General features: G+C 36.9%; 1 protein-coding gene across 3 annotated transcripts in view; it reads right to left on the bottom strand.

Annotated features, from left to right (window-relative positions):
• Positions 1–5,941: 5,941 nt before the first annotated feature.
• Positions 5,942–16,655, bottom strand: part of FBXL17 (F-box and leucine rich repeat protein 17) — a 544,511-nt gene continuing 533,797 nt past the window's right edge. For 2 of the 3 annotated variants that reach the window (XM_079143523.1, XM_079143522.1), the window contains exon 9: positions 5,942–8,796. In XM_079143523.1, coding sequence (XP_078999649.1) covers positions 8,656–8,796 — 141 coding nt within the window. In that variant the 3' untranslated portion in view covers positions 5,942–8,655. The remainder of the gene's footprint in view (positions 8,797–16,655) is intronic. The other variant, XM_079143524.1, reaches the window with a different exon arrangement.

The raw sequence follows: 16,655 nt of genomic DNA, 5'->3' as shown, positions 1-16,655 counted from the left end.
TCTATTTTGTTCTTGACCTGGGCAGTGCTTGGGCAGTTTGCTTCACAACCGTATTACAACTGGACACACACGTTATCTACCTTTCTCTGTGTTATATTTCATAGCAAAGTATTTCAAAAGCACCATTGAGGGTTTTACATAATACATTCAATTCTCCCTGCTACCACCATCTCTTCTCTCCCAGTCTATGTCTGGGATCAAGTTCAAATGCATTACTAACTCTAAGAGGCATGAAGATTCTAATCACTTAATTTTCTTCAACTCTTTGGTTAACTATAGACTGCAGTAGATGGAGGACCAAATGGGAATGGTAGCATTCAACAGTAACCGCAGGGTAAGGGTATGGGAGTGGACTAGACAATCATCAGTGCACATTTATTCTAAGACAAGTATTCTTCCTGTTTTATGGTCTACTTTAGAGCAAATTCAGTCATCTGAATTATCTAATAATGAGGGGTGCCAGTAGCTTAATTTTCACATTAAGCTCAATGCTTTAGGTTATCTACAAATGTGCTTCCCAGTATTTGCCTCTCTATATCCATGAATCCTGTATTGTAATCCAATTTTTGATTTGGAATTGAAGGAACACTTTAATAAAAGCTTCATTTAAATCCAATTATCAAGATCTTTTTTTTCTTTTTAGTAAGTGATTCAGTTACAAGATATTGCTTAAAAATACAGTAAATCATTTCTGTAAACAAAATCAAGCTTGCTGAGCTTTATCCGTTCCATTCATTTTCGCATTCTTTGTTAAAAAAAAAAAAAGTCACTATTGTCAGTAGCCACCCAGGCCCATCAAGGCAGCATCTATTTGTTAAGACTGTTTTTTTTTAAAGTCTTTACTCAGTGACTAATTTTTCATTTTCCACTATGTTAATCACTGAAGGCTGAATAGACTGCATTCTGTAGGCATCATTCATGGCTGGATGCTGCATATGGGCACACGAGTGTGTGCATTCACACACACGTCAAGTTACATCCTCAGAAGATTTCAGGCTAGAGAAATGAACTCAGTGGGTGCCCATCCGTCTGGTCTAGCCAAGTATCCTCAGGCCACTTTACACTGATGCCTCTCATCTCCAGATCTTTTAAGTGATGCCAAACTATGGAAAAAGTTCAAGAAATGCATGAATGTCCCTTCCATCTTGTGGTGAATAAAAGAGCTCAATCAAATAATGCTGGCTCTTTGGATATTTTTCTTTTCTTGGGTTGCTGGCATTCATACATACTTTTATTAGCCAAGGAAGATCACAGGGAAGAAGATGCTTTAAAGGGTTATTTCTTAGAGATGGTTTTTGTTTTCTGAACTTTATTTCCTGGAGATGGTTGCATCAGTGACTGAGGAGGACTGTCGAGCTGCACTTGTGTCTGTGCACTATCTCTAAAAACTAGGATTTTAGCAAGCATACTGCCTCAACAAGAAACAACTTACTTTCCACTGATGGTGGTATGGGTAAATTGTGGTTTTCTCAAAATGAAAAGGATAGACTTGACTTATACTGAGTCTCCATGTCAAACATAGATTATCACATTATGAATTTCTGTATTATTAAAATGTTTTGAAAACAGATTTATAGGTGTAATAAAAAATGAAATGATAGTGAAAGAGCCCCCTGCTGCTATCCAAAACCAGTGTAGAGGCCCTTTGATTCCTGTCATGATACATGTGATACATATGCCACATATACATACACATGCCACACAAATTCTTATGGCTATCTCAGCACCACATGAACGGTTGTTCACTTGGATTCTAATGAGGGCTAGATAGAAACCAGGAGGCTAGGCAAAGTTGTGCTCCCAGCACAGAAGGATGAGGATACTGGATTCTTCTATAGCTACCTGCTTAGATGTGGAATCCTGTAAGCGCCACTTCACAGAACTGCCCTGCACTACCATGTGGGTGGGCAGCCTTGAGCTTAGGTTTAGCAATCTGGATATCCAGTCAATCCATTGTAAAGACATAAAACTTTTTTATTTAAGAATTTAATATTTGATGTGGGATGATTTGTTTCATGTACGTTTTATCTCTATATAATGTTATATACAGAATCAATGCTACCTATGTTACAAAAACAAGTTTTACATTATTAAGACACTGCTGAAGCCACCCTTCAAATTATGAACTAGAACCTAAGTAAGCATTATATTTTGACATTACATCCAACTAACTTTTAAACCCTCTTATGCTAATTTGTAGATTCTTTTAGGCTTTTGGTTGCCTGGATAGATATGCCTATCATTGTACATAATTCAGAGTTTATTTCAGGAAAAATCTTTCCATGCTGATTTAGTTTCTCAATTATTATGCTAAATAGAAGTAATAATAACAGGGGTCCAGAGAAAAATGTTTCTTTTTAAAAAAAATATTTTTAGCTATAGATGGACATAATACCTTTACTTTATTTTTATGTGGTGCTACGGATCAAAACCAGTTCCTCACACATGCTAGGCAAGTGCTCTACCACTGAGCTACAACCCCAGGCCTCTTATGTTTCAATGTGGGGAGTGATGTTTGTTCTGGTTTTTCAGTAAAGACATTCATGCCAGGTTAAGGATGTTCCTTTCTTGTCTCAGCGTGTTGAGATTCTTTGTTAGGAATGAATGATTATGAATTTTCTTGCATGCTTTTATTTTCCCTATTAAAATCATAATACATTTTTTCATTTTAATCAGTTAGTGTGTGCTGTAGCTTGAATGCTGTGTCTCTTACAGAATTCACTTTGAAAGTTAATCCCCAGTGCAAGTGTTAAGAGCAGAGTCTTTAGGAGTGATTAGGCCATTAGGGATATTCCTTTTGATGGAATTAGTGCCTTACAAAAGGATTGGTGGAAACTTTTTTCCCTTCTACCTTCTGCTATGTGAGATCAGCATTCAAGGTTCCATCTTGGAAGCAAAGACTGGGCCTTTACCAGACAACAAATCTGCCAGTTAGTGGCTGGAGTTTGAGCTTTCTAAACTCTAGAAACAAATTTTGATCATTCATTAATTATCCAGTATTTTATATTTTGTTATATCAACAGGAAGGGACTAAGACAATGTGTTAAACCTAATTTGGACATTTTGTTTGTTAAAAGCTTGGGAGTTTTTCATTGTGTTTGTAAGATTGGCTTATAGATTTCATTCATACTATCATTGTGTGATTTTGATTGAGTTCAATTTGCCTCATAGAATTTGGACCCACTCCTGTGAGTTTTTTGCCTTTCTTTACCACACTATTAAAACTCCTCTAATTAAATATGCCAGTAGTTTCCATGTTGCTAAATTCAGTGGTCAATTTGTAACCCTCGTTTCACTTAACAGCAGCATATGGCATATTCAAGCACTCTCTTCCTTACTTGATTTCCGACAGCACATCCTCCTGACTTTACTACTATCTCTTAGGTTCATTCTCTTTTGGTTGGTAAGTTTTCATGTCCCTAAGTTTGGAGTGGCACTTAGATCTTTTCTCTTTCTATCTAAACTAATAGATGATGGTCAAAGACAATGATTTCAGACAAGTCCAGGGCTTTGAAGCCATGTAGGTACCATCTCTATCCCTTTCCTCTGAACTCCTGTATCCAAATGCAAATTCAAAATACTCACTTGGATGTCCAATGGCCACCACAAAACTAACTTATCCAAAACTGAACTTCTAATATTCTCCTCCAAATCTTATGTTTGCATTCTTCTTCACAAATGGACACATTATTATCTCTGTAAACATTGCCTTTTCCCTATTATATTTTTTCTTCTGCAAGATTAGTTAGATGTTGGAAAGTCTTGTACTATACCCTGTGTGTCTCAACCTTTGTCTTCCACACGGAAATTATCCATTTAGAAGGAAAACGACTTCTTGTTTTTGTGGGCTTTTTTTTTTCCAATTTTTTTTTAAACACTTTACTTGGGTCTAACTTTCAGTTAGATCTCTTGCTTGTGCATTTCCTTTGTTACTCAAGCCTTTCATTTTAGTTTTCAATTATTGTATTTTTCATTTCTAAAAATTCTATTTAGTTCTTTTTAAATTGTATCTCTTCATTTTTAGTAGTTTTTTTCTTATATTAAATCTTTTTTATATCAAATATTGATTTAGTACTATATAGCTGAAAATATTAAAGCCTTTGGGGGTATGAGACTATTATTTGTTTCTGATGATTCACACAACTAATGCTGCATTATTTGTTTTTTCTGATTTTAGACTGTGAATTTATATTTGCAGACACCTGATCTGTGGGCTTTCTTCTGAGGCCTATATTAAGGGTATCTTTCTGCAGGGATGATTTTTGTTTGCTTCTATAGGGCACTAAGCAGTACTGACATGAATCCTCTTAAAAATACAATGATTAGAAATACCAACTATGTAAATAATGTAGATTCCACTACTAAATCCCTGTGAATGTTAGTCCATGGCTACTAATTTGCAAGGGAGCCTTAAATAAACTCCATAGATAGCCATGACTGAGAATGGTAATTTTCACTACTGTCTCTTCAGGTTTTTCATTTTATTAAAAAATATATTTTTTTGTAGATGGACACATACCTTTATTTTATTTATTTATATGTGGTGCTGAGGATGGAACCCAGTGCCTCACACATGCTAGGCAAGCGTTCTACTGCTGAGACACAACCCCAATCCCTTCATTTTGTTTTAGTTCATTGTTTCTTAAAGGATGTAGCCTTTCAGGGATCCAGTCTCTAAGTGAAGTGGACTCTGATCTGATCACTCTAGGCCAGGTTTTGGCAACCTTTACCTCTAAAGGGTCAGGCAGTACATTTTCTGTGGCAACCACTCCACTTGAATTTTGCAATTTGAAATCTGCCTTAGAGAATATCTTGACAAACAGATGTGACTGTGTTTCAATAAAACTTTAAACTTTATTTACAAAACTAGGTATCTGGTCATGTTTGGCTCAGAACCATACTTTAATGACCCCTGTCCTAGATTGCTGCTCTCACTTTGCTACTGGCCATAAGAGGTTTCTTTCGCTTTTTCACTGACACATCCAGTCATTTAAAAAGGGTTTTAAATATTTTAATAAACATTTTTAGATGTTACATAGCAGAAAATCTTTCACAGTTTCTATTCCATGACAGTACCAGAAATAGAAGCTCTGCATTTAAACATCTACTTGCTGAAGGAATTTAGGACAAGACGTCTCCAGCACATCTGGTCTTTCCTACAAGTCCAATTTCTTCAGTAGGCCATCGCCAGAGGCCTATTTTTGCAAATAAAGTTTTATTGGAACACAACCATATCCATTCTGTTTTTTCCCCTAGACGTGTTTTCTATCTGCTTTTCCTACATGACATGCCTGCCTATTAGATTGAGGTTCTTCAATAAAGTGTCCTGAACTGCCATTCTGTCCCATTCCTGAATGCTTCTGTACATATTTCTCCCTTTTCTGGATTGTCTCCCTTCCTTTCCAGCAGAAGTTTGGTGGATTTCTGTTACTCCTTTACCTCTGGTTGAAAGCTCTTCTGCATAGCTCTCCCTTCCCAAAGCTGCTACTTGGTCCTTGGTGTGCTTCCCAGAATTATGCCCATTATTACAACTGCCACACTCCATTAGCATTGCTAGTTTCCCAGAATGCCTCTTTGTTGGGAGGGTGGGAATAAGTGTCCTTTACCTTTAAATCCCCAGTGCCTGGCACATGTTTGTAATTCAATAAACGTTTTATTTATTTATTTGCTTTTGAAAAATTGAATTAATGACTAAGTAAATGAGTGACTATTTAGGGAATGGAATTTTAAACAATTCTCTGTTTAAACCCTCATGGTTTTAATCTTATCTCAGTAATCACTGACTAAATTAGAATCTCCTCAATCCAATCTTGTTTATTATTCTGGGTTAGTCAAACCTATGCCTGTAGTGAAGCACACAAGGACACAGATTACTGATGCATCACACCCAACCAGTAACAGGGAGGCCATTTATTGTTTCTAAAGTAAAACAAAAGACACAGTGCTTTGTTTCTCTTTTATTGCAACCCATTGCAAGGTCAAAAGATTCACGGAAATATAGAAACTACAAATCGGGTGAATTTTTTTTTATCCACTCAAAAAGACATTAAAGACAAAGGACCAGAATTTTCCACTACAGCAATATATTTCGTAGGCTTTATTCTGAAAATACTGTTGACATTTTGGAGAGGATAAAAAGCCCTGCATTAAACGTGTTCACATGTATGGATGACATTCTAAGCAAAAAAAGAAACTCTATTGCCTAGAAAAATTATTTTAAGCCTCATTTCAAAGCATCTAATGAGAACACATTCAACAACCATCACAGGATCACTTGAGGTGATGCTTTTCCTGGCTGTTTTTTTGAGATTAATGCTTTGAGGCTGGATATGTTATTTCTACCGATTTCTACAAATGTACCAAAGCAGTTTTCCAGGTTATGTTGTATCAGGCTTTTGAATTAGTCAACATTTTAAAGAGTAAGTGCAGTCCCCCCGCAACCCACCCCCCGAAGCTAAAGCATGTTATAGTGCTGTACTTTAGATTCAAACAATTTAACATTAAAAAAAAAAAAATCAATTATACACTCTGAAACCATTTCACAACCAAACTGTAATACTCCAAATGTTATTACAACTTTGAACTGAAATTGTACCATCTATATCATAGATGGTTCTCCCTTCTTTTGTCCTTTTTAAAAACTATTTAAAATATAGTGTGACATATATAAAAATTAAACTTTTGTTTATTCACTCAAGCTACTATTACTATACATACTGTCTTATAAATTAGTTTTGGGTTAAAATCAGTTAAAATATTGTGAAGTAAGATTTTTTCATTGGTGGAGAAATGGATATGGAAATGATACCATTCAATGTGTAAGAAGAAATACAGTTTATTAACGGTAAACATCTTTTTCTTACACAAATTTTACTCCCTTCAAATTAAATTAGTAACCCATTTAGCTATGGGAAAAATATTCTTGGTGCTTACTGACTAGATTTTCTTAACTGATTGGGATTAAAACAAAAAATGCCACATCAGAAACATGTTGACATAATCAAAGGAAACAGTTGTTTACAAAAAAGGAGTCATTATAAATACATGAATGACATTCATATATAAGGCTATCTTTTGTTTCTTACATCTAGTATCACTTTAGCAATGTGGAATTTATAGCAAATGAACTTGAACCTCCGTATATCTGTTAAAGATCAAATAACAGTTATGTCCACATCAGGGAAGAATAAATAGCAAATTCACAAGTCAGGGTTTTGCTTCTAGTTCTACTGAGAAAGATAATCACTCTTTAGCTTAAAAAGGCTCCCTGCTGTCTTGATTATAAATCTAGACATAGGAAAGGTTACTAGAGCCTGAGTCCCTACAATGAATTAATTATAAAGATGTGTGAAATCAAAACATATATTCATTTACTGATAGGTACTGTCTTAACTGAAAGCTGGCAATCTTTAATTAACCAAAAATACTTATTTCTGGCAAGTGTAAACAGAATCTTAATGAACAGATTTTTAAATTTTTTCTTTTTAACTCTTACATTAGCTTGCAATAGATCTTTGCAGTAGCATAAGAACTATTCAAAAAATGACATGCTCATATCCAAAAAATCTGTTCTAAAACCCAAGGTAAAAGAAAAAAAATTCAGTAGGAAGATTGTCTACTTATATCTCGCTCATTAATCTTCTATTAATGTGACTACCCCCAAATCTCTGAAAAATGCTTTCATAATTACCAAAATTAACAAAATAATGAAATGATCTGTAGATTTTTAATAACTGCTCACCATTAATTACATTGGTGGCTTCAATGTGGACAATGCTAAGATTAGCTCCAAATATCACTAAAATATATCCTGACCAGTTACTATCCATAACATAAAAGCTGACACAATGTTAATGCAAAACCAACTAAAATATTTAGTACTCGACAGAATGCATTTGTAGAATAATGAATAATTAACTTCTGTGAGCTGGCCAGGGGAGTTCAGATTGTTGCCTCCATATAAAAAATTTACAAAAGGCTTTATTCTCTCTAGTCCCTAAGTTGCCCACCAGATAGCAAGTTGACCACCTGTGGACACACTGAGTTAGGGAGAGTCACACAGAATGATATATATGCCCCTCAGTGGCCTGGAGGAAGGCCATTCTTTCAGGAAACGATTTACAAAGAAACCACCCTGATGTGTATGTGTGTTTACCCACACATGGGGGTACGTGAAAGAGTTAAGGTAACTATGTGTATATGTGCTGGGAATCTTGAAGAGTACTGGTTTCCAGCTTCCAATTAGTGCAACATCACTTCTGTTCTGGTTTCACCAGTAGAAGCACACATTCAACCCCATCAAAAAAGAAAGTTGTCTTGGGGCAACTTCTCCAAAAGAGGCAGAAATTAGAAGCTAAAAGTAATACATTTAATTCTTTGACTCTATTTTGAAACAAGAAGTTATTTTATTTTTAAGAGAAAGAAGGCTTTGAACATAAAAACTAAAAGGTTTGTGGTTTTCACAATCTTCAATTTTTAAGGAAAAAAGTCAGCCCACCTGGGAACGGATGACAAGTGAGCTTACGCTATGCAGTAGGCAAACAAGACACGAATATACACTCCTGCACACACGACGAAAGGTGACAGTCAAAACCTTTCCAAGAGATCACCTGCCCTGCTGAATGATCCAAGGGGACCTACGTGTGGGCGGGAGTGTTAGGAGGAGGCGGCAGACATGTTGGGGGTCCAGCCCATCTGGTAGGCTCTCTCCAAGGTCCTCTTGCAGTCCTGCAGGACGGTGCTGAAGGTGATGTGGGGGTACTGCTGCACCAGTTGTTCCACTGTCACTTCATTGACCTGCAACCCAAGAAGCACACCATTATGCACAGGGACACCTATACTGTGCAGCTGCCCATGCTCACGGGCATGCTGTGGCCTTCTGATGGCATGGCAGCCCTAGACTCATTTCTTCTTAGCAGTGTAAGGAATCGTTTTGTGGAAGATAAGTTTTTCTTTTGTCTCACCACTCTGATTTCTCATTACTATCCCTACCCTTACAGAATTTTTCATTTCTTGTGGTGCTGAACTGGGGTTGTGGGCATGCTAGACAAGTGCTCTACTGCTGAACTATACCCCCAACCCTTGAATCTTTTTTTAAAGACATGAACTCAAAAAATCAAATGTGCTTTCTAAAAGCACAAATGATTGCGATTTTGTCAAGATCTTAACAACATCCATTGAAAATCTAGTGCTTGAGAGGTAAGGAAATAATAAGATAGCATTCTAATGCATATTGACATCGTTTTTAGGACAAATACTGTAAATGTGGGAGAGGATGCACAGGATTCTAGATCGAAGTGCTAGGGAAAATGTTTATTTTTCTTCCCTTTAAATGTTAAGGCACTGCAAACTTCACATCCCTTTGTGAAAAGGGCTGAAATGTGAGGAATCAATAATTAAAACATACATGGCTGGCAGGTCAGGGATGGCCCCAATAGACCTTAACCATCAAAGATACCACCTTGATTCTTGATTAGACAAGGCAATCAGACAGGCCTAATTAAAACTAACACCTTTACAATTGCTGTGCTGTGAAGGGATTAATTTGTCAATTATTTTTAAGCTGATTGCAGTTCATATCACAGAAGTAGACAGCTTCCTTCATCCTTTAGATAAATAAATGATTAACCTAAGAACCACAACTTTTAGTAGCTTTATTTAAAATCTTTATTGAACACTTGGGCCTTTTCAGATATATCAATATTTCATTTATACTAAGTAAGCTATACTAAGTGAGTCTGAAAGAAGGCTCTTGTGATACACATTTTTGAGAATCCCTCTTGATGTCCATTATTTAAAAAGATCAGGACCACCAGGAAAAACCTAAAACAACATCAAACCCTTACTGTTTGCTTTGAAAACCTGCTCAGAAATATGATGATCATGAAGTTTAGTTGTCTGTACTTTTCTGAAATAACATGGTGCCTTCTGGATGATCTGAAAAATATATTCCATGTTATTGTTTTTAATATTGAGAACTGATATTATAGCATTGTGTTTATAATACTTAATCTCTGTTGGGGCATTTCTCTATTCAAGACTTGCTTGTTGGAATCCTGCTTTCACATTACATTTTAAGATTTGATTTCCTTGACTTGTAAAAACAAGATAAAAATACTTTTCCCAAAGTCGAGTGTTCGCTCTTATATGTGGATGCTGACACACAACAAGGTGGTGGCAAAGGGAAGAGTAGAAGTTCGGTGCATTAGACAAAGGGGAATGAAGGAAAGGGAGAGGGATAGGAATAGGAAAGACAGTGGAATAAAGCAGATGTAGCTTTCCTATGTACATATATGAATATACCACAGTGAATCTCCACATCATATACAACCACAAGAATGGGATCCTAAGTAGAACAGTTACACTCCACATACGTATAATACGTCAAAATACCCTCTACTGTCATGTATATCTGACGAGAACAAAAAAATTTTAAAAAATGTAATAATATGTTTAGCATTGTGACTAACATTAAAAAAAAAAAATCTCCTAAATGGTAGCTCTTATTATTGCAGCAGGCGCTCAGTAAATGGTTATTGAAAGTGAGAGTTAGTTAATAATATATTAAGACAACCTATGTTCTGTAGTGCTAATAAATATTGTTCCACCTATGAGATATCTAAGAACTAAACCATAACTGTGATTGGAATGTTCACACTGGAAAAGTAGTCTTTAGAACATATTTCATTTACAAGAAGAAGCATTCCATCATAACACTTTCTAGAGGAGATGCCAGAACTTATCTTTATAACATAGCCCAGGTTTAAAATACTCATTGTCAGGAAACTCTCCCTTTCTTTTAACTGTGGTTCCCCACACTACAGTTAGGTTACCCTTCTTCCCCCTGCCACAAACATACCCAGAATGATGCAAGTTTTACCAAAGGAGAGCTGAAGGCATTTGGTCAGAGACCCCTCAGAAAATCTGCACTGCATTGCAAAAGAAGTGTTTGTGGTCCAGACCACTTAGCATTCAAGGAAACTACTAACTGAAAAATAGATGAGAAAAAAATAGAGAAGAAAAAACATTTAAACCCACTATAAAGATACAGGAACTATTTTCTGTGGTACATTTTTTTCCGAGCTACACATGGGTCTGTACAAAGTTTTGTACCTAGGGTTGACAGGCAATTTATTTTCAAGAGCCAGTTTTTAAAAACAGAAAATATCTCTGTGATAACTGTTTTCCAGGAAAAGGCATATAATTCACCTTAAACAAACTTGATATGTGAAGATAAGGATTTATGGAATATATAAATTGGGGATAATTTTTCACCTTAGTAAAGACTTTCATGGTGGGGTTAATTTATTTTGTGAGCTCCCCTAATATATTTTATACATCCTTGGATTTATCCAAGTTCAATTTATTTATTTCTATTGCATAAAGTAAGGTACATCTGTAGCTGAGAATAGAGGTGATACTATGTTAATTCTCTGACTTGCACAGGTATGGATAAGAATAAACAAGCTGGTTTCTTATAACTGTATGAAAAAAATGGTACCACTAATCCTCTGTGAATATGTGTCTTCTAAGCAGTCCTTTCACTAACTGTGCTCTGTAAATTCTAGAAAACAACACAGAGAGGAAGATGCAAATATTCCATTTTAGAGCTTTGTTGGATAGGAGTTATTCAGGGGAAATACATATGCTCACACTAGGGAAAGTTCTATCTTTTACTTACAATGTCCCCTGGTGATATAGCATGATAAATTTTATATTAAAGTTATGGTCATTTACTTCTCAGAAGTACAAATCATGTTCACTTCCTCTTTGTATGGACTGCATAAGTGCTTCGGTGCTGTAGAGGAGTTAAGACAACAGGACTATCCATATCATTTTAAACCCTACGCTCGCATAGAGATTTCTACAGATTTTGTCATGTGCAATTCCACTTGCTGGAATAAAAAGAATCTTTCTTTGTTCCAACTCATAAAATGTATGTAATATAAAAAAGGGAGCATAGAGATAAAGGTGTTTTTTCAAAATTTCTCCATGATTCTTGGTTTTCTATATTCAGTTTTTCCCCTTTTGCTGAAAATTATCAATGGCAATTCGTATATTACACATGAAATTTGAAAAATGCAGTGTATCTTCCTGAAGAAATATGTAGCAGTGTCATTTGAAGAAATTACTGTGATTAAAGAGGGGGAAAAAAAGCATGTACCATAGGTGTTTTAAAAAATATATGAAAGATTGGATTTTATAGTTCTCTCTAAAGACTGTACAACCATAATTTAAATCTTCAAAATTATTATAACTCTTTTTAAGGTAGTGGTAATTTGTCTGGTATTTTAATCTATTTTGAGTTAACATCTATTAGCACTTTTTGAAAATGTGAGGCAAATTGCTATGCTAATTAAGGTAAATCACACCATAATTTCATTATATTGCTGCTGCTGCTGCTGCTGCTATGGAAGGTGAGGAGAGAACCCTCAGAATTCGGGAGATTCAATTTAACCAATTTATCTAGACCATCATAGCTCCCCCTGCTCCTTATCAGTACTTTCTCCAGAAAGTTCCAGGTAAGTGTAAGCCTACGCTGGAATTATTTTCTTAATGATAACTGTTGTTCAAAAAATATAATTTCTGATAAAATTTGCTGAATAAATCATTTACATTATGATTCTTATTTCCTCTATAATTCATGTTATAAAACAGAACATGTTTCTTGTTAGGAAAAGCAACATGACATTTGAGAATATCAGGTCACATTTAAGAATAAGCCATTTAGAGTCACTTGTTCTTTATTGGAGAAAGTTTTCCTACAGAAAGTGAACACTGTTTTAAATACCAACAAAATGCATTATTCCCAGATAGTTAAGTTCCTTGGCAACAAAGAGTATTTTAGTTATCTCTTTGTTTTCAGTCCTACACACACTGTCTGATATGTTCTTACCCCATTAGAATATAAGTTCCATGAGACAGAAATTTTTGTTGTTTTTTTTCACTGCCAAATCCCTAGTACTCAGAGCATGCCTAGCATAGAGTACATACTCAGTAAATATCTCCTGGATAAATTAATATATAAGTAGCCTTATTGAGTATATATTAAGTGGAAAAGCAATGATACTGCATCAGAAATTTTAGAGATAAATTCATCTTGTTCCAATATTGTGCCAGCCACAGCAGTAGCAGCCTAAAGTCTTGACATTATGGCCACTCCAAATTCCTTAATTCTTTGAAATTCATACCCACAGTGATTCTCTGGGCTATTATCTTTTCTGTTTGAAATCATGGGCACCCTATTTCTAGATGCACATTTTCTGAACCCTCTAGTAATTTTTCACCAGAGAATAAAGGAGCTGATGATGGTGGTTTGGCAATTTTTGCTGGGTCATGTGTCCATCAGGTAGTACTCTAGAGATGACTAAGCTATACTTTGGATTAATTGATGGCAATCCTCCTTATTGGAGATTAATGACACACTACACTGGGTGTGTAAACTTACAGACATTCTAATGGTACTAGATGTGAGCAGAATTCCAAAACTTTGCAAATACCATACAGTTCCGAGGACTTGATACTTTGGTTTGCACCAACAGTCAACTTAGGATGGCAGATCTAGGAGAGGCTGACAAAAGACTTGGAAAATTTTGTTGACATTTAAGGTTCCTTTGGATGTCCAAGTTCTCTGGTGGCAGAGAGGGAACTGACTTAGTCAGAAGTCTTCTGACTCAAAGCAATGCTATTTCTACTGATTGCTTGGGCTTCAGGAGTTGATATGTCTTCACCCCTACCTGGAGGCAAATGGAAATCAGAGGGGCTTTGTTTTTGGGTTGGTTTTATTGTCACAGTGGTGTTTGGCATGTGGTACTCTGGGGAACATGCAATAGATTATTATCTCCAGCCCATAATGACCCACATTTCCAATGATAAACACAAAAGATTAGGATTTATGTGATAGAAAATTGTTCAACTCTCTTCTTTTCTTTGGTATGGTTTATTTTGGTAAAACACTTATAAAGTTTTGTTAACTTTTTACCCTAATAAGCAACAAGGCAAAATAAATGTATATCCCCATTTCAGTACGGATGGGGGAGAATGGGAGGAAATTTATTCAGTGAACATCTACTATTTCCCAGGCATCTGAACATTAATCATAACATAGATGGACTGTGACTCAGGCAGAATTGGTATTTCACACAGAGCCACACTACTAGTAATAAATGGGATTGAATTCAGGACTCCAACACACAGTGCTTTCTTCATTGAACAACACTTCCCTGACATCTCAGTAACATAGTGAGGTACAGAAAGTGTCAGACGGGGGCCTACCCACCTGCCCAGCAAAATGTTCCTGACATTCATTTGTAACATTAAAAATAAAATGACTGTAGTTGGCGCATGTGCATGTGCAACACCCTCCCCCCACCCCACTCCCAAGGCTTTGACAGTCTTTTTGAAATGGCTTCTCCATGGGGATGTAAATGATAATGGATCCCACTTGGCCTGCAGAATATGCTGTTGTAAAGCTGTGGGTGCATGAATCTTTGAAGTCTGATAGAAATATGATAAAGTCACAAGACTAAAAAGAGACCTTTTGACAGGGCCAACTCAACAATGGTAGAAACTGGCATTGCTTTCTCTTCCATCTCTCTCCTGAACACATTTTCTCTTGTTCCAGAGGTAGAATGTCCACCCAGTTCCTTGGAGCTTATATCCCAGCAGGGACAATGAACAACATCAATGTCTGAGAAGTGATCTTAGGGGAAGATAAGTTGCTGTGGAAGGAAGCCCACAGTGGGCACCTGATGATCCCCCAGAATGCTGGAAAGGGGTTTCCAAAAGAAATATTTAAGTGGACTTCTGAAGGACAAAAGCAGGAATCAGTCTGTGTATCAAGTGCATTAAATACATACATACAATGCAGAAAAGAAACCAGTTCATGAGTTAGTACCCAACAACTAATCATCCTTTACTTTGTAAACTATGCAATGTGTCTCTTGCCTCATCCAGTAAACTAAAGCTCTGCTCCGAGGAGGGGATGAGCAAAGAAAATGGATCCCTGTCTACGCAGGTGGGAAAAGCAAGGTGCCCACAGTGCATCTGTGAAGGTTTCACAAATAGCACACTCAGCTCTTGTCCTCTAATTCAGGGCTCTGGCCCTCACACTGGTCTGTCACTCTTCACAGACTCCCTGGGCAATGTCACTCACTGCTAACAGCCCCAGGGGCTGACTCCTAGCAGCCCAGAGGCACACTGTTGTCTCTGGGGCAACATGCCTCTGCAGTCTGCTTTTCTGAGTTATGTGGCTCTCTGCGAAACTGTACTGTATATCCATGGAACCTGGTATTTACCAGGTGCCAGCAAGTCTTTGTGGATAATGCATATTCAAATAAACCCCACCGCTCTTTCAACTACTACCCACAGGCTCCAAGATAGGCACATATTGAGAAGGACAAAATAATGCAAGGCTTAGTACCACCCCAAATTTGCATGTAAAGGAGACAGGTCATCGAAGTGTGGTTTAAAATATTTTAACTGGAACACTAAGAAAAGAATAAAAGAGCAGATGATATGTTGATTTTCCTAGGACCCTCCACAGCCAACATGCACCAACCCTCTGTGGCCTGCAGAGTTTTATGGTTTTATTTCCCTCCCTCTGCAGCAGGACTTCTCATGGCCCTGAGTGGGTGACATAACACATTTTGCTCAGGTTTCCCTTTGGTTAGAGCAGGAAACTGGAATCTGCCACCACTTGAACTGTACAGTCTCTCATTTCTTTCCCTTCAGTAGCAAGGGGAAACTTCCTTGCTAAGTACCCTGTTCTCTTTCTCTTGCTTATAAGCAACTTCACATTCCCTTCCTTTCCTCTTCCTTTCTTAAACCAAGATCTTCTGCCAGGAACCCCACAGTGATTAATATATAGCCAATATGGATGCATGTTTAGTGGTATGGGATGAATTAAATTGTGTCCAATCCAGAGTGAAAACAAGGATGCAGTGGTTGTCATCCCATCTGCTCATTAGAATCACCTGGGAATATTTTGGCCCCAATGCCCAGGTCATATCCCAGACAATTATATCAGAATCTTGGTAGAGAGGGAACCAGGCATCAGTATTTTTAAGGCTCCCAGAGATTCAATGGTGCAGTTCAGGTTGTTACCTATGGGTCTAATGCTGACTGAAATGATCACAGAGGGCACAGGTGATTCCTGCCCTTGGGAATCTGAAAGCAAGACCTAAATTAAGATTATTTAAATAAAACAAGTGCCCACCTACTTCTCCTGATGCTCTCTATACTAAACCTAGTCTGCAGTTCTGGAGAAAATAAACTGGTGCTCTTCTTTCCAACTACTTATCACTGCCTGAAACAAAAGGTATTTTTCTTTGAATGTGGTAAGATCAGACTGGTTTCCTTTCTTTCAGCATCTGGCCTTAGGTCTCTAGTTTAGCACAAAGAAGGCTGCTACCCAATCTCCGCAAAAGCTGATGGGAAGGAACGAAAGATTCCTCTAAGCACAGTTCTCATATGAACCTAGTGCTTCCTCAAGGGACCACTCATGTTGTGGGAGGACAGGATGCTCATGAATAAGCATTTAATACAGTTTTAAGAAGAAAAACTGAGTGTCTCATTGAAGCCTAAAAGTTACCCACAGAATATGTGAGTCAGCTGATTACAAAATACCCATAATGCAGTATGCCTCACTCATGAAC

Source organism: Sciurus vulgaris, assembly GCF_902686455.1.
Source record: "Sciurus vulgaris genome assembly, chromosome: 6".
In the NCBI taxonomy this organism is placed as follows: Eukaryota; Metazoa; Chordata; class Mammalia; order Rodentia; family Sciuridae; genus Sciurus; species Sciurus vulgaris.
Note: the sequence above shows the minus strand (reverse complement) of the source record. Positions and strands in the feature narration are given on the sequence as shown.